The following is an 18,634-nucleotide window of genomic DNA, read 5'->3' on the forward strand; positions in this document are numbered from 1 at the left end:
CATTTTGTTTTGTCAATAAGTAAATAGACCATAAATATTTGAACAGCTTAAGGCTTTAGGGAAATGTCTTCTTTAATGGTGATTCAGCAATTTGAGGTATGACTGGCATCAGACTAATGCTGCGTTCAGTTATGTTATTTTAAATAGAGTTTAATGTTGAAGTTACGTACTTGTATATTCGTTGTTAAATGTATTATTTTAATCAGTATAAGTGAAAGAAAACAGCACGCTTCCGTCCGTAAAAAAATCTTGTTTTGCATTTTTCTGTGTAACAAATATCATCTAAATTTAATTAGCAATTCTGGGGTAAGTTAAAAAAATATCGGAAGATCTTCAAAAATTTCACATGTACAATACTAGAGGTAACCTTTTTCCTCGCAACATTTGTTTATTACGCGTCTTTGGAAATAGTATGTCAATGAGTTGTAAATATACAACACATTAAGTACATCAAGGCAAACAAAAATCGTATAAATTGAAATAAAGTTACTCGCGATCTGGGAACGGTCTGTTTTATTTTATTTGTTAAATAATTCACGTGCGGCGGAAGCGGGTAATGCATTTTACCGTTGCGTGAAGCGATCGCAGTTAGTTTTTACAGGCTCTGGTTTTATTACAGAGCGCCGCATCAATCACAAACAACCGCGGGATTACAAATGGGTTTATAATTAACTAGTGGCTTTGACTTTCCTCGCTTTTTAATTGCATTTGAAGTTTGGAACATAAATTGCGACAAAGAAACAAATGGTCCTTCTCTGTTTCTACTTTTAGCTATGATAGTTCTTTGTGCTTTTAGAGGAGCGGCTAATACGCTCTGGGTTAGCTGAGAGTTTTTCGTACTATCCGTTGACAATACTAATAAGCCCTGTGCAAGTTTGCTTTGTCATAATCTAAAGAATACATTAAATATTTCTTCGCGTTTTGGTTTGCCGCAGAAAGCTAACCAAAACAAAGCCATTATTTATTTGATATAAAAATTTAAAAACGTCTTTTTTAAACTGTTAGGATAAGATTGTTGAGGAAAAAGTTGGTACTAAAACACCTATAAGTCACAACATTTAAAAGCCAGTAATAAACATCTGCATAAATAATTTCTCCGGTAGTTCCATATGGCACATTCTAAGAACGGACATCGGTCACACCTCGCTTCCGACCGCTCTTAATTCAATTACACCGCCATTGTCCACCAAGTTTTTGCTTTCAACGCTTTACATTACAACAATAGATTTATTTTGCCAACAATAAATGCCGTGGCCGCACAATACTCGAGCCCAGGGATGACTGACCGTCATTATTTTTCAACACTTCAACTAACTGTTCATGAAATGCGAAGTGTATTTACACGTGAAGTGTTTATCGTGTTCTGTTCAGATACGATCTTAATCTCGGATTAGTGAGGTGTTACAGCCCTTTGTCAGGTTGTCTAAATTCCTTTTTTGCTAGATGGTGCCACCGGAGATACAATTGATTGGTGAATGCAAATATACTCCCACGTGAAATCGCGCTTTACAATATCTTTTCCTATCTCCTACATCCGGTGAGAAACATGCAAACTCTTCAAATCATCATAGACAATGTTATCTAGACTTTTAAACGATGTCAAAACATAAATCTGTCATGAAATATATGGTTTCATACGTTTTTATACTTTATTTTACAATGTTAGATTATATTAAATTGTTATTGAAATCGAAATGGTCCGTGAAGAATATAATACTTTTGATTCTGACAGTATCTGTGTGTGTATTTATACACGTTTTGATAATGCACGACCTTGTAAAGTTTGTAGATAGTGTATCATCTGCAATATCGTTTAACAATCGACAGATAGAAAAGCAAGAAATATTTAAATCACCGAAGTACATTCTGTTATGGTACGGATCTGCTCTAGTAAGTCCAAGCGAAGGAAATGCTGTGTTAAAACACTTACACTGTCCAGTAACCGATTGCATTTTCACCACCAACAAGCATTTGTTGGGCAACATATCGAATTTTAACGCTATAGTCTTCAACGAAAACTTTTTAAAATCGAAACGTGTTATTAAACCGAAAGTACGTTCGAATTCGCAAATCTACACATTGAACACTGTCGAATCCGCTCATAATTACCCAGCATGCGAATTATTCCTCGACGATTTCTTTAATTGGACATTTACCTACCGTCTCGCTTCAGACATCGTTTGGAGTTACATTACAGTGACTGATGTCGAAGGCCACATAATCGCACCAAGCAAAAGCGTGGTATGGAGGCACAGTTCGGCCCCAGTGAAACCAGAAATCAGAAGTATTTTGGCGGGAAAAACAAAGGCGGCCGCTTGGCTTGTTAGCAATTGTAATGCGGACAGCCTGCGAGATGAATACGTAACGAGACTCCAGGAACACCTATTCCATTTTTCGCTTGCGATCGACATTTACGGCAGCTGCACCGGAACTAAATGCACGCGCGGTGATTGCGAGGAAATGGTCAAGGAGGAGTATTACTTTTATATGGCGTTCGAGAACTCGTTCGCTGAAGATTATGTGACTGAGAAGGTTTTGCATGGCTATAATAATTATGCCGTGCCTATTGTATACGGTGGAGCCAATTATAGCAGGTACTTTTTTTTTTCAATTCAACAGACTAAACTGTTGGTTTCTGTCAAATTATATTGGGTCAGCATAGCTAGTTACGAAAACCTATCCTATTTGAAAAAATATAGTGGAAAAGAGATCTTGAATATCCTTAAAGTAGGTTTGTGTTTCAACACTGATTTGATCAGATTCAATACAACAATTACAAATTGTCTAACATTGAGCTCAATGTCTTTCATCTATTACGTAGCGACTGTTCTTAGCGTTTGTATACGTGACATGATTCCTAAATATAGTACAACTAGAAAATGACCTATTTCTGTTAAAGCCAGCCCCGGATCTAGGGGGCAAGCCAGGGCCCGTGTCCCGGGCAGAGAATTTAGAGGGCGGCAAATTCAAACTTGGCAGACGAATACACATCTCATCATTAACGCAACTTTGACTACTGAGACACCCAGTATATAACACACATAAATTATTTCCCGCGGGGCGCGAAATGATGATGATGATGACAAAATAAAAATATAGGTGGTTGGGGCGACATTACCCAGATTTTGCCCGCCTTCAAAAAATTCAAGATCCGGGGCTGGTTAAAGCAGCCGGTTGACGAGTAGGTCGTGTTCTGTAAACCCGTTGATTTAATAATCTTTACGTGTTTTCGTCTGTTGGCTATAAAATTCAAGGCGTTAAAGACATGCAGCATCAATTGAAAATAAAAGTTGCTGTAAGCTATCTGTTTGATACCTATTATTACATTTTATTTTTAATGTAATATGGGATAATCCCTTTGGCATATAAGTCATGCCAATCACGGGCCACTTATTGAATTGCAACACCTTTTCTTGAATTGGATATCTTACTCGTACCCTTCGTAGCATAACTATAAGCTATAAAACCCTAAAAGTAACATATTAAAATCAAATTAACTTTTAGATTCCTGCCTCCCGGCTCCTACATAAACGCAAGGAAATGCACCCTTACAGATTAGCTCTAAAAATACGCCAGGTGATATCCAACCGAAATCTATTCATGTCCTACTTCACGTGGACCAATTTATACAAGGTCACAACTTCTGAGGTGAAGGTACAGCACCCTCTGTGTCATTTCTGCGAAGCGCTGCATAGCAACAGGGTGCAAAAAGCGCCTGCTATGAAGAATTTCAGATTCTGGTGGAACGGCCTCAATGGTATGAAATGGTGCTTGTCCAACGAGTATTGGAGCGAAAGGAATAAAATGATTATTGATAGTAAAGATGTGTACCCCTTGTATTGATTATACGGTGTCGTTTATTTTTGTTTTTTTTTTATGTTTGTAGAACCATAGTTCTTGTCACTGAAGTGTTGTTGTCCAGTGTAAATCGTACATTATAGGCACTTCTCTTTGTAGGTTAGGATTCAGTTAGAAATCAAAAAAATAGAATAATTTATTGAACAAAGATAACTTATTAGACTTATTATATTCAGAATTTGGTTGAAAAAAAACACATTATTTAGACCGATCTAGGTGCGTGATATTTCTGTAAAAGCAACATATTCGTTCCGATTTTTTTTTTACATATTTATCCGATGTCAACAATAGAGTCCTAACCTCCTTTTAGAACAGTCATTGTGTTAATTTTACACTTCATCAAATCGCTGATAAAAGCATAGAGTTAAAACACCATTGTTGTTTCAACAAGCAAGAAGCTCTAGGCGGTGCTGTGATGCGTAAAACATCTATAAAACCGTCATTAATTCAGCATTTAGCTGATAATTATTTTAATGGCGACGACAATAGATCAGTGGAGCCACTGTGCAGTCAAGCCGGGGCCACTCAATTATGTGGCATTCAGGAGCGGCGGTGTTTGCGCCCGGAGCGAGTGCGAGCTCTCATTGGCTAACCACTCCGGAGGGTAGGCCCTCCCCTACTGAGCTGGCCGCGCGAGCCTTTGTGGATAGGCCGATTATTTTTCTAATTGTTTTCATTGTTCTTATGGAGATGCTAGTTGGGAATCGTTGAAATTATGAAGAATGTTATTGCCCTAAACGGCGATGTAAGGGACGGACTTTTAAATATAAGGTTTAATATGGATGTTAAAATTATTGTTATAAACATAATCAATCATTGTTTATCAGGTTGATTGCTTAAGAAGATGACGCGTAGAATTTCATTGTCTACAGTACGTCCTTTCTCTATAATTTTCATATAACATGAGATGACTAAATCGTCTTTAATACGCTGCGTCAGAAGAACTTTGTTAAGAACAAAGTACCTTAAAGCTATCACTAATAATATATTGAACTGTTTTTAAAAATCACGAAGAAACTATACACATGAACGAAATCCACGTTAATCTATCGCAAATAGACGACAAGAGAAACAGTGGAGAGTGTAGAGTCGAGCGGCGTCGGCGGCGCGCGGCGCGGCGGCACGGCTCCCCACGCACCCGCATTAATGTTATTATTTGGCAACATTTACTAAATAATTTGCTCGTTAAACGTCCGCCGATACGGCCCCCCGTTCCCTAACTACCGTATTGTGTCGGCGGCGATTTGCCCTCCACCTCCCCTGGGGACCTAACGACGGGATTCAACCAATACGACTGTAACATTAATTACTCCACGCTCTTTGTTCAGATATTTGTATCAACATGTTCTTTTGTGATATGAAATTAATAACGTTCTGTTATTGTGCGGGACGGATTAGAAACTATCGGTAGTGCTTTCAAAGAACTCTTATACGTGTGCCGCGCGGCCTGATGAGTTTCCTTAAGCAGCGGATTAGTTTTCGTGTGGTATTGCGATTATTTTTATATGTTACTACTTGCAGATTGATTAGTGGTTACTGATATAAATATAGGGTTATAGGTAGGCTCCTATACATTTTTTCTTTTATTATTTTAGGTTGCCCTTTTAAAATATGTATAGCCAGCGTTTACAGAATGTGCCTTTAATTTTGATACTGTTTTTTAATCTGCTCGTGTTTTTTTTTAAATTAATATCAATGAATGCAATGAAAAAATTTAGAAAACGTAAATATAAATCAGTAAGTAAAAATTCCAAGATAATTACTTCCATATTTAGTCGTAAACCGTATCCATTCCGCGCACTAGGTGTAACAAACATTTCTATTCGAGTAATATTACAACCCAGCAGCGGCGCAGGGCGTTTTAATTGAGCACGCTTACTAAACATTATTCGTAAACGCGAAACAGAATAATGTATTCACGAAGCGAGCGAAACGTTTTGGCGACGTTTTGCGGTACTTCTGTTCAAAACCACTTACCACTGAAATTCTCTGGAATAATAATCGGGATTCGGCATGAAGAAAATCATTTTTAATTCTAATTTAGAGATTTTGATCAAGAATTATTTGTTTTGGTTATTGGAATTAAAGTATTATTTTTAAGTCCTGGTAGAGCTTTCGACGAGTAAATAACCAATAACTGATAATTTTAATATAAAGTACAATACGTACCTAATAGAATCTTTACTAAACATTACGCTTCAAACATAAATTGTTTAAAACATTGACATAAATTTCGTAAAGATACTAAACAAAGCGGTGTGTGAGTCGGTCCCGTAGTAAAAGATCCCTGGGGACAGTGCAGTCCCCGCAAACGGAATGGATAATTCAATAACCGACGGAACGCGCCGCCTAATCCCAAAATTAGCAATACGATATGAATAAATAGATTTTGGTCTCGAACGAAACAGATGTCATGGGAATAGCGGGTTAGGGCCGCTCCCCCCTCGGGGGGTGTTTAGCGAATCATTAGTTTTGCTAATGAAGGGTTGCATCAAATATTACAATTGGTAATGGTGCGTTTAGATATTATATTTATGCTGTTGAGCGAAGTGATGAAATGGACATAGTGTGGTTAGCGCCTAATGAAAGTATGAATATGATAAGATGCAAGTTTGCTCAGAAGTATTCTGTAGGAGGTATTGTAGCAGTCGAGATTTCGGTTAAAGCAAACATATATTACAACTGCGTCTTAACTTCCTTTTTTTAGCTGCCGAAATTGTTTCATTTATTAAAATTAAGTAGAGTTTGTTTAAAATCAATTCAACTTAAATAACCCAAGAAATGAGGTTCCATTAAGTATAAAAAACATTACATGAATAAATAAATACTTCCGATAGTCACATACACTTATACCAACGATAAGATATAATTCTTGCATCATGGATATAAGGATCAGTAGGGTCTCTCGTCTATACATTTAGCAGAAAATGAACCCAGAATCCCTAATTTCACTGGTCATTTTGTTTTTCCAAATATTTGATGCAATTCATACAATTAATGTGACATATTACGAAATGCGTGACCCGCGTGTAATACGCATAGGTTATAAATTAATCGTAATAAACAGGCGCGAAATGTCACAGAATGTGGCGGGTGAGTAACGAAATTACCACACTCGATGTCCGTCAATATATTGGTGTAATAAATGTGATAGAGCTGTTGGCAGTGGATATAAAGTATTATTTTGTGATTAAGTAGGCGATACTTATAGCATCTAGTAAAAAAAAACAAAAAAGTATTCTATAATTTAGACAAATAGGTTTTTTTCAATTCATATTATCGTCTCTTTGTTAAATAACATGATATTTTGAATATTTAAATTATAGAGGAAAGTGTTTTCACCTTGTTTTCACGGGTGTAAAAGATTTGACGTTTGTGAAAAAATAATACAAACACCCGTAATACAAATTTAACAAATATATTTGATTAAACCATTATTTTTTTAAAGGTGAGAACACTTTCCTTTATAATTTAAATATTCAAAATTTGACGTTTGTGAAAAAATAAAACATACACACTTCATTTATTTATCTCCGAAGGGGTAGGTATGCTTAGGCGCAACCTTTTCGTCAAGTGTGTTCCATCCTATCATGTAATAAGAGGCAAGCCTTTCGCCATATTGGACACAAATTCTAAACTCCGGGATGATATTGAGCAGAAAAACCAAAATATTACTTTGCCCTACACGGGATTCGAACCCAGGACCTCAGACCGCCGCGCCGCCGTACCGCGCATGCCGTAGGTACAACTACGCCACCGAGACAATCAAAAGTACCTATTTATATTATTTGACGGATTTATCACGTTATTGAAGCAAAGAAGCATTATGATTTATTACAAGTTACCCAAGCTCTGTACATGAGTTATAAGTTATTCGTGTCTGTTTGTTGGTCTACCGTTTTGAACGGACGGCTGAAGCGATTCCAACAAAGCTTTCACTAAAAGATACCTTATACGACTTTTGATGGGAGCAGTTTAAAGGAAATGAACTAAAATAGTTACTAGGAAAAACATCGAGAAAAAATTTACAATGAACCAAAAATCACTACTTAGTAATTACCATAGTTTTGATAGGCAATGCTACCACTGTATTAAACAAATAAGAATGTCTCCTAAAAAACTATAATATCGACAGGTTTCCTGTAAACAAAACAGTTTATATATCAAGTAACACCACCGATCATAACCAACGTAAACCACATACCGCTAACTGTAACAGATATCAATATAATGCACAGCGCTGTCAATTATAATACGAATACATGAACGGATCCGAGATACGCCAATTAGACGTCGAGCAGGAAGCCCGGGCGCGTGCGCATCGCCTAATTGTTTCCGACATAGACTAGAGGCTCCCCCTACCCTGCTCGCGCCCCCTCCGCCTACCAGCCTCCCTGGAGGCAGCTCGCGGCGGTAGCAAGGAGCATTAGAATGCGCAGTGTTCTATCTCCGTAAATATTTTGAGTTGCATTTCGTTGTGAGAGATATGTATGTGATTTGGGACAGGTAAGTTTGAGACTTGATTTATATTAAGTCTTTCCAGGTCTCAAGTTCCACATTCACGACTCTACTAACAAAATGATGTTGGCATTTGTGTTATTTAACTTCGCCTTCGATTTCTATGCTATAAAAGCATTGCAGTGATAAGGAATATAACTGCCTCGTTGGCGTAGTTGTATTACGGTACGACTGCAGAGCTGAGATATCGGTTTCGATACCCGGGTCGGGCAAAGTAATATTGGTATTTGTGCCTGATATGGTCATAGGCTCGCCTCCTATCACATCATAGGGCAAAATATACACGGCGCAAAGTGGGTGCGCCAGCTGCACCTCTGTCTACCCCTTCGAGGATAAAAGGTGAGTGTGTGTGTCATTAGGAAAATACAGTGGCAAGATAGAAACCTTATAACATGAACAATAATATTCAGCGCTAGTAAGTACAGTACCAGTTCATATGATTTTAGGGTTGTCATTAATAAAATAAGGGGTTTTAAGGTTACAATAAATCACCTCCTGGAATTATTGTACCAAACTCAAAGCCTTAAATCACTGCAGTAAACAAGAAAAATGATGACTAAAAAGTATTTGTTAGAGACATAAGCTAACTTAAAGAAAGAACATCTGTAAATATTTTCCGTGGTATTATGCACTATACTTTGTAATTCAAGGTATTCGATGTTGTTTCTACTGTTTATGGGCGGTTTTATCACTTACCATCGGGCGAACGGCAAGCTCGTCTCGTCATTCAATACAGCAATACAGTACAATAAATAATCTTGATCCTACCATAAACGGGCTAATTTTAAAACAAAATTTCGCATACTTCTTCAAAACTGTTTCTGTCATCGCTGAGATAAAATCGCGGATGCCAGCCCTGTCCGGAAGCCCGGCAGCCGGCAAAATGCATGAAATGTCCAATTGTTCCGACACGTGGCGGTGCCCATTCGTCGATGGACGATCGCGTGACGAATGGTGACGTCTCCATTGTGTTCGATGATAGCTCGTTAGTTACTGCCCACGTAGATAGTGAATATTTTCAATAAATTGCCATTGGGTTTATATTTGATTCACTTTTTCAAACCGTATTTCAAGCTGTAGAAATTATTCATATTTGTATGCTTTTGCGTTTTTCTTCTGCTTTACTTTAAAAGTTTAGAAGATGGTCTGCGGTATTAATTCAACTTAAATAAATTTTATGTACATAAAGGAGTTTACAAATACCTAAATCAAATGAAGAAGAAGTCAACGATTTCAAATTCATGAATTATTGAATTAAACCATGCTTTACTTATTGATAGAGCTCTCTTCTCGTCGGCAGTACGGGCCGTTTTATCTTAAGGATACGGAGCTGAGGTACCTCCTTCTCACACAAAAAAAAACTTTTATGTTTTATTGTGTGGCTAATCAAGTCTTAATCAATGCCAATGAGATGAGTTGGTAGGTCATACAAATCACTTCCGAATTGAAGAATTGTTTTCATGTTACAATACTGCATTCACTTTAAAGATTGTTTCTGCTGTTCCTATAAACATAACTAGTTTACAACTAACGACAGCGGTTTATGATACCAATGCTCTGAATCACAATCTTTACATATACTGAGCATAAATGTTGGGAAAAAATATTGTACGAAATCATATAAAGAGAACAAACTATAAAACAAACTTAAAAACAAACATGTTGTATCAAAGCATTATTTGCCACAACCCTTCCATACCGTGTAATGACAGTACCAAGTCTCTGAGGAGCGCATTCGGTATAATACCACCCGCAACGGTTAAACGAGACGCGGGGGGTGCGGTGCGGCACAGGGGTAATAGTTCATCATCCGATAATAGCCGGATTAACACGAAACAACCCTTTGTGGGCGGCTTGTAAAACTTCACCAAAACATTTGTCCGCACTGATTATTCAGCCGGACATTTAATATTCACACAGAGAATGCTTTATTGAAATAAAATGCGGACGGAATAAACATTTTTTTAAATATACGCGGGGAAATAAGCGTGTAGGTCATCTGATGTTACACAATCTACCGGTATTACACAAACTAGGAGAATTAAACTGTGTGCTTTTAAAGGAAATAATATAAGAACCAGGATAGCAAGGAGAATCTTAGGGCCTCCGATAATCCTCGCCATTAGAAACGTATCAGCAAGTTGTCACTTAAGTTTCTGTGAGACAGTGTTACTATATAAGCTGGCCAATTCTCTGTGTAGAGTGCAAACTTATTTATCTACAACGTGGTTATAAATACTACTTTGGAATAAATATCAGTAGGTATAGTAATATTATTGCAAGACTTAATTGAATATACTCCATTTAAGTGGAGCTTTTAGTATTTCTGTTCCTAAAAATAAAAAAAATCGACTTCATTTCATTTCTGTGAGCAAAGCTAGTTGTTAATACATAATTATATATTGTAATAATGGATGAATAAATATTGATTTTACCGTAAGGAAACTTTATTATTTATAAAGTTTACCTCAAAAGGCACTACGATTATAGAAATATTTACGCCAAGCGCACTCCAAGTAATAACCACAACAAATTACTCAAAACGCAAGTACATTAATTTGTTACTCAAACACTTGACGGTGCAACCCCTTCGGCTGGCGCGGCATGGGGCGCGTGATATAACATTCAGATCACACGCTCGCAGGCCCCTCGCTTTATGCTAACAACTACTTCTAACATCAGCGCTGTCACTTTGTATTTGCCTGCAATTATTAATGTAGGTGTCGATACGTAACGCTACTTTTTGCCAGGCGGCTAGTGTGCCGACAATCACTGTAGGCATACCCCGTCCCCCGGACCCACTTGACTACAAGGCGAAAGAGGGGAGCGACCATTGAATGTATCGGATGTAATTACGGCAGTCTCGGCTAAACTAGCCGAATGAATAGGTGTCAGAAGCAATGCGTCAGGCGGCCCGCCGAGGGCGACTTGGACGTGCCGCGTAACCGGACCCGCTCGCCTCATAACGCAACATAATTCAATTGGTTCCCCGACACTACCCGCACGCTTCTTTCTAACTTCGTTTGGAGCGTTTTGATATCGGATACGTCGTTTTGACGCCTCCTTGCGCAATTCTCGCTTGTCGACCCTCAGGAAAATAAAAGCTTTGAGTAAAATTCACTACTTTGTATTTAACAGAATAAATAGAATTTTAAGTAACAATGGTATTTATAATTTAGTGGTGGTATGAGACGGCGGGAGAGGAGAAGGTGACGTGGCCAAGAGGGGCTGCGTATGCTACTTTGGCGATGGGTGCAGCAGCATATGCAACTTTGGCGACGGGGGCGGCGGCGTAGGAATAGGAAGCTGGGGCGTATGCGATCTTGGCGACTGGAGCGGCGGCGTAGCTGACAGGAGCAGGAGCGTAGGCAACCTTGGCGACAGGGGCAGCGTAGGCGACCTTAGCGACAGGAGCGGCAGCGTAGGCGACCTTGGCTACGGGGGCGGCGGCGTAGGCGTAGTTGGCGACTGGAGCGGCGGCGTAGGCAACTTTGGCAACGGGAGCAGCGGCGTAGGCGATCTTGGCGGGGGCAGCAACAGGGGTGCCTTCGTAGCGAACGATCGCGTTGAATCCGTGTTCATTGTCAGAACTGTACTCAACGATGCGGTGAACACCGTCAGGCTGGACGAGCGAGTATGAACCATGGACAGCATCGCCGGCACGGGATTCTTTTTGTTGCTTTACGTCTCCGGTGTGGCCATCGTGGACGGAGTACTCGAAGTCGTAGTGGGCGGGGGCCTCGGCTTCAGCATATGCTACTTTAGCCACCGGCAGGACCGGTACGGCAACAGCGGCGGCAGCAGCCACCAGGCATGCGAAGACTGCGAACTGGAAACAACGTAATATAATTAGTAAATAAAGTCTTTATTTGTTCTATCACAAAATGTAAATATTACATCACACTTTACAAACATAATAGCTTTTAATTTACAACTAGTAAATATATTTATTTATGATTTAAAATATGATTAATTTAAAATAATTAAAACTTAATTGGGATTGTTTGGGATGTATATAATTCTTAATTATCGTTTTAATCTCTCATTAGAAAGCACTATATTCTTTGGTTTTAATCACAAATGACTCACTTTAGCGACCATGTTGAAGTGTTTGGTTGTAGTGAGTCAATGTGCCGGTGAGAGATAGCCCTGTGCTTATATATCGGGACGCGGTCTCGTGCACAACACACACACACACACACACACCGTCAAAACTCGACCGCTATTATGTAACCGCTCAAGATCATTCCCTTGAAGGATCTTTACAAGCAATTAAACGTACCCGATGATATAAATCGTTGTGATAAATTAGCCTATTACGAAAATTCAAACTGTAAATAAAATGTATTATACATTATTGATACTGGTAAACATTAGTGATATCCTGTCACAACCATGATTAAAGTATGTATTCTATTTGTACGATTTATCCAACGTGCGAAATTAAAAAGAAATCGATATTATTGTATTTACAACGGATGGCGTTGCTATCTGATCATATTCCCTTCTTGAGTAAGGTAAGTAAGTACCTAGTCATTGGCAATAAATAGATAGCAAGAGGCATTCCCGCCTTTTAGCCGTAACTACTAGTTTAGTACGTGTTTGTCTCTTTCTTAGTGCCTACAATTTACATCATAGTTCAAAGCTGAGTGTCTTAAATTTCTAAACAAATTTTTAAAGTTAGGAAGTGTATTTTATTATGTTCTCGTTTTCATTATATTGCTAAAAGGTGTCATTGTTACCTTAGAATGGTCCAGCTTTATTCTAAGTTTCATATATTATCAAATGGAAGAAAATTAACTACCTATTTCTACAAACGACGAAACTTAATGTATGTTTATTGTACGGACCTTAGAGTGGGGTGTGATGTGGGCAAGTGAAAGAAGAAAATGAACCATATCCACAATACCAATTGTCCAATTACCTGTTTTTTCATATTATTTTCAATGTCAAATTGAGAGTTTCAGATAGGAGTATGTTTAGTCAAGTCCAGTGTTTCCAAACGATCTTTAGAAGCTAATAGTCAGACTCTACTGGCTTAATGAACTTTCCAAAATTAAACAATAGAACTATATGTTAATGAATATTAAATACTATGGAACCAATTGCCGTCAGTAGCATTTCCGGACACATACGACTTGGCAAGCTTCAAAAAAAGACCGTATTCCTACCTAAAAGGCCGGTAACGCACCTCTATGCTCTCTGATATTGCAGATGTTCATGGGCCATGGTGATCACTTACCATCCGGTGAACCGTATGCTCATCTGACGACTATAAAACTAATAAATAAAGCACACATCACATTACTTCTTATGTTTATGCGAATTTTAGACATTTAAATTTAACTATTTTACGGATTTTATCGCGGTTTTAATATTGTTGTCATGAAGGCTGCAAAGTCTTCGAAAGTCCGGGAGAAAAGTAAAATAATAAACCGCGATAAAATCCGTAAAATAGTTTAATTTAAATCACTAATTACTTATAGATAAATATAGTAATTACAAATTAGGAATAGTTTCTTTTCTGTATTATCACTACATAGTATAAAACAAAGTCGCTTTCTCTGTCCCTATGTCCCTTTGTATGCTTAAATCTTTAAAACTACGCAACGGATTTTGATGCGGTTTTTTTAAGAGATAGAGTGATTCAAGAGGAAGGTTTATATATTTAATAAATATCTGTGTTTAGTGAAACTTTTAAAGTTTGCTTATGAAAGCGATGATTTATTATACCGTAGTGCAAAATTCCACGAAAAGTTGGCAAGAATGCCGGTCCTTGGCTCGAAATAAAACGACAGAGCCGAACGAGGAAAACTTTCAAACAAAATGCTCTAGTTACATTATCCTTATAGATCAGCTACAATGATTTAAACGTTGAATTTAAATAAAGAAATTTATAATCAATCTACAAAAATACGTTAAAAATGTTTTCTTTAATGTTTCTTATCAATACTGACGCCATCGATGATATTATGTTTTGCGCTGTACGAGACCGCTGAGTTCCTATGTTCGAATCCCGGGTCAGTCACAAGGATATTTTTTCTGCTCAGTATTAAACCGGGATCTGGAATTTTTATCCAATACGACGATAGTCTGGCCCCATATCATATCGTAGGACGAAATGTGCATGGCGGAACTCGGGTGCACTCGTACTAACTACTTGAGTATTATTCTATTAATATTAATAGTAACTATTCCAGCGTGAGTGTGGGTGTGTAAAATATAAGTACTTAAAACAATTTGTACTAAGATATTTTCATATACATACAATAAGTATATACTTTGTATTTAAATAAAATTTTGGTTAGGTATATTTCCTAAACGTTACCGATCATAAACATTTTAGTCCTTTATTGAAACTTTTGTATGTAACATCACGCATTTATCCCCGAAGGGGTATGCAGAGGCGCAACTAGGGCACCCACTTTTCACCAAGTGTGTTCCGTCCCATGATGTGATAGGGGGCGAGCCTATCGCTATATCGGGCACAAATTCCAGACTCCGGGCTGATACTGAGCAGAAAAAACCCAAATATTACTTTGCCCGACCCGGGATTCGAACCCAGGACCTCAGAGCGCTATTGTACCGGACATGCAATACAACTACGCCACCGAGGCAGTCTTTTGTATGTGATCTTTAAAAATATTATTTAACACCAATTACAAGTTAATTAAAGAATCAAATTAAATTAACATCGAAGGTCTACTTCCACAACATTAATAACCTTTATTTTACACTAGTTTTGGATCTTGGTAATGGGCGGTTATTGTAAATACGTCTTTAAATTCGACTACATAATCAGCAGCATATAAAAGTATTACATTTTTCGATAAATTTGAGTGATTACAAGAATATAAACTGAATAACATTTTAAAATCTGTTTATTAATATATTAAAATCGTTATAAACCAACTGACATAAACTGTTTGTATATATATATTTTATTTATCATGTGTTTTATTATCGTTTGATATAATTATCTCGTTAAATCTGTTTCATCTACTCACCGACTGGTCATACGACATCGTTACGGGTCACTTACTAGTATTAACTATTGCTCAAATATTTTTAAATTGCTCCACACTATTGATTTACATAATCCACGTGAGGTTGTGTAAACATCGCCAAAATCTAAGTTTTAATTTTAAAGCCCTTTTAGTTTAGAATATTTTGTTATAATTTATTTACTTATTATGGGATAACTAACGAAATTTACAAACAGGTTGTTACTGTATCAACGTTTACATAAGTGTAGAGCCCACAACGCTATCCACAGTTTACTACAAAGATAACAACAAATTGCCGTAGATTGATACAAAATTAAAAAGGAAGGAAACATAAATATCAAAAAGCAAAGTTATACATAATATAAGAAGATAGATACTAACATAAACAATATTAAGTTAAGTACAGAAACAAATTTTAATTTACTTTATCAGGCCATGGAATAGGAAATATACATGTGTGTCAGTGGCAAAGGGTCCGTATAACTCGATTCCTGCCGGCATTCCTTTCATAATTTATGTAAAATCTAAGTACTTATAATTAAATTGATTTTCAGACCGCATTTATGCATATTAGTACTTATATGTTGTGTCGGATTCACTTTCGTATAATTTCAACGTGCGCCCCTGCCGTGTATTAAGTTGTAAAATATAAATCACAATTTTGTATGATATATACATACAAAATTGTGTGTATATATCATACAAAACTGTGATTTACATTTTACAACTTGATACTTTTGATTGCCTCGGTGGCGTAGTTGTACTGCGCGTGGTACGGCAGCGCTCTGAGGTCCTGGGTTCGACTCCCGGGTCGGGCTAAGTGATATTTGGGTTTTTCTGCTCAGTATTAGCCCGGAGTCTGGAATTTGTGCCTGATATGGCGATAGGCTCGCCCCCTATCACATCATGGGACGGACCACACTTGGCGAAAAGTGAGTGGTTGTTGGATGGTTGCGCCTCTGCTTATTCCTTCGGGGATAAATGCGTGATATGTGTAGTTTAGTGGATACTATAACTTTTCGATTGTATAATGAATGCCGATTTAAAATGAAAACGATATAAGTCGTTTTCGCAGCTACCGTTCCGCTTATTTCGATTAATGCGATAATTAATATCATTTGGCGTTAATGTGGCCCTAGTATCAGGATAATTAACAACATATTCAGAATGAGTTAATTACCCATAGTTTATTTGTTCAGCAAGGTAAGTAGCGACTGTTTTGTAGAGTATATCAATATTTATGTTTTATTTTCTCTAGGGCAGATTAAGTAATTATCTTGAAAGACTGAAGTTAAGTTTCTTGAAATTTAGATACTGCAAACATATATTTTGTTTATATTTATGGATAGTGTAGTAAGAGTTCAATTATTTTATGTAATTCATAGTTATTTCGAGCACACAGTAGTACAGTATAGTTGTTTGGTCTCTCTCCGATCATGTGGGATTGCAGTTTCACCGGGCTATGAGAGTGAAGGAATAGAGCATGTCCTGCGTAGGTACTTGGCTGATCTCTGTTGAGATTGGCCGCCGTGACCCAAATTTGGTTATGAAGGAATCAATCAAATTTCATTTATATCAAGGAAGAAGATACTAGATACAGTATAATTGTTGTATATGTTATCATTTTTATGTTATAAACATTGGTATTTTTGTAGCGCTCATCTCTCAATTACTTTAGAAAATATCTGTAGGTATGTATCCAACCGAATTTCAACGCGATATACTTATTATACAAATGTTCTGAGATACATTTACACATGTACTATTAATTAAAAATAATTACACGAGTTATGCTCTTGACACTAGCATTTAGTATAATTTAAAAATGTCAAAACAAGATCACCTTATATTGCGAATTTAATAAACGATATTAACGATCGATTTTATGCATCGATATAATTCAAATTTCTAATTTCAGATAGCGTATCTTTGAATATGGTTATTTGTAACAGTAATGGTTATTACATATGTGTTTGCCATTAATCAACATTTGGCGCGTAACACGTTACAAGCCGGGCCACACCCAAAACATTTCGGCCAAGGGCACGGTCACATTTAATCAAAAACTACTTTTGATTTCTTTGCCCATAAACGGGCCAGTGTAACGGAATCCACGGTACTTCTTTTAACATTCACAGATGCGACGCTCAAGGTAGAAAGCATGAGGTCTCGACACTTTGGCAGAGAAAGAACCTGTTCCGCTTCAACTGATTTTATTAACGCTGTGCAACAATTATATAACTAAGCTTATGGTGATTTGATTTATTTGTGTATGAATAATAAATGTATGTTTAGAGTAGGCGGTTCTAGTTAGCACTGTTGCCAATCAGTGTTGTAATATGTTATAAATTATTTAATTATGGGTGTAAATATTACAATGCCGAATAAGTATGTCTCTGTTTTTTTTTTTTGGAAATTTATATGCAGAAAGCAAATAGTATATTTGTTTTTATTTGAAAACTGAAAGCAAACATGATAAGCAAATGACTTTAAGCCTGTTCACTAATTACATATTTTGATTGTTCATAATCTACAACACAGAATAATAATTGTTCTGAGATCTCACATCTCTAGTAACTCTTCGCACTTATACGAATTGACATCGCGACATAATAGCATGTAAATTTCCAAAAAATATTATTTGTTAAGTTTAAAAATAATGATCAGCCAATCATTCTTTCGGCAATCTTTTAAAATTTACAAATAGATCCAGTCATCAGACGGCTGATGTAATTTTCATCTGCATTAACATAATATTATTATGAATACTCTTATTATCGGATTGAACAATAATAGCTTCTGTGATATTGCAAGTTTGTTTATCGCCTTTATTGAGTATCAAGAGTGCCAATTTAACCACTTTTTGCAACAATCGAATAATGTATGTTGATCTGAAATTACATTGCCTTTATAAAGAAGATAAAATTTATGAATTTATGGGTTTGATTAATAAATATTTATAGGGACTACTAATTTCATTTTATTTATTTATTTTATTTGGTCCACCAACGGTTTTCATATTAGGTATTAGGTACATTATATTAAGTATATTGTAGCTTAATATAGTGTTAAACTAGATTGACAAACCAACTTATAGGTAAACACGGGTTGCATTTGAATACGTAAGGTCGTAACTTCAAACTAATTAATGTTTACAATCGATGTATAGTAAAATAAAAAAGAAATTATAATAATTGAAGATTAGCATGCAGTTATATAAGAAGTTAAAAAAGCAGACAAAACCAAAGTCA

The 18,634-nt window shown here is 36.8% G+C and overlaps 1 protein-coding gene and 1 pseudogene across 1 annotated transcript; one reads left to right on the forward strand and one right to left on the reverse strand.

Annotated features, from left to right (window-relative positions):
- Positions 1-1,658: 1,658 nt before the first annotated feature.
- Positions 1,659-3,860, forward strand: LOC119188650 (annotated as a pseudogene).
- Positions 3,861-11,487: 7,627 nt separating this feature from the next.
- On the reverse strand, positions 11,488-12,575 carry LOC119188648 (cuticle protein-like). Its single transcript, XM_037436463.1, has 2 exons — positions 12,466-12,575; positions 11,488-12,205 (listed from the first exon to the last, which is right to left on the reverse strand). Exons 1-2 carry the CDS (start codon positions 12,475-12,477, stop codon positions 11,552-11,554), a joined length of 666 nt encoding a protein of 221 aa, XP_037292360.1. The 5' UTR covers positions 12,478-12,575; the 3' UTR covers positions 11,488-11,551.
- Positions 12,576-18,634: the final 6,059 nt, after the last annotated feature.

The sequence above is a fragment of the Manduca sexta genome, chromosome 8 (genome assembly GCF_014839805.1).
Source record: "Manduca sexta isolate Smith_Timp_Sample1 chromosome 8, JHU_Msex_v1.0, whole genome shotgun sequence".
In the NCBI taxonomy this organism is placed as follows: domain Eukaryota; kingdom Metazoa; phylum Arthropoda; class Insecta; order Lepidoptera; family Sphingidae; genus Manduca; species Manduca sexta.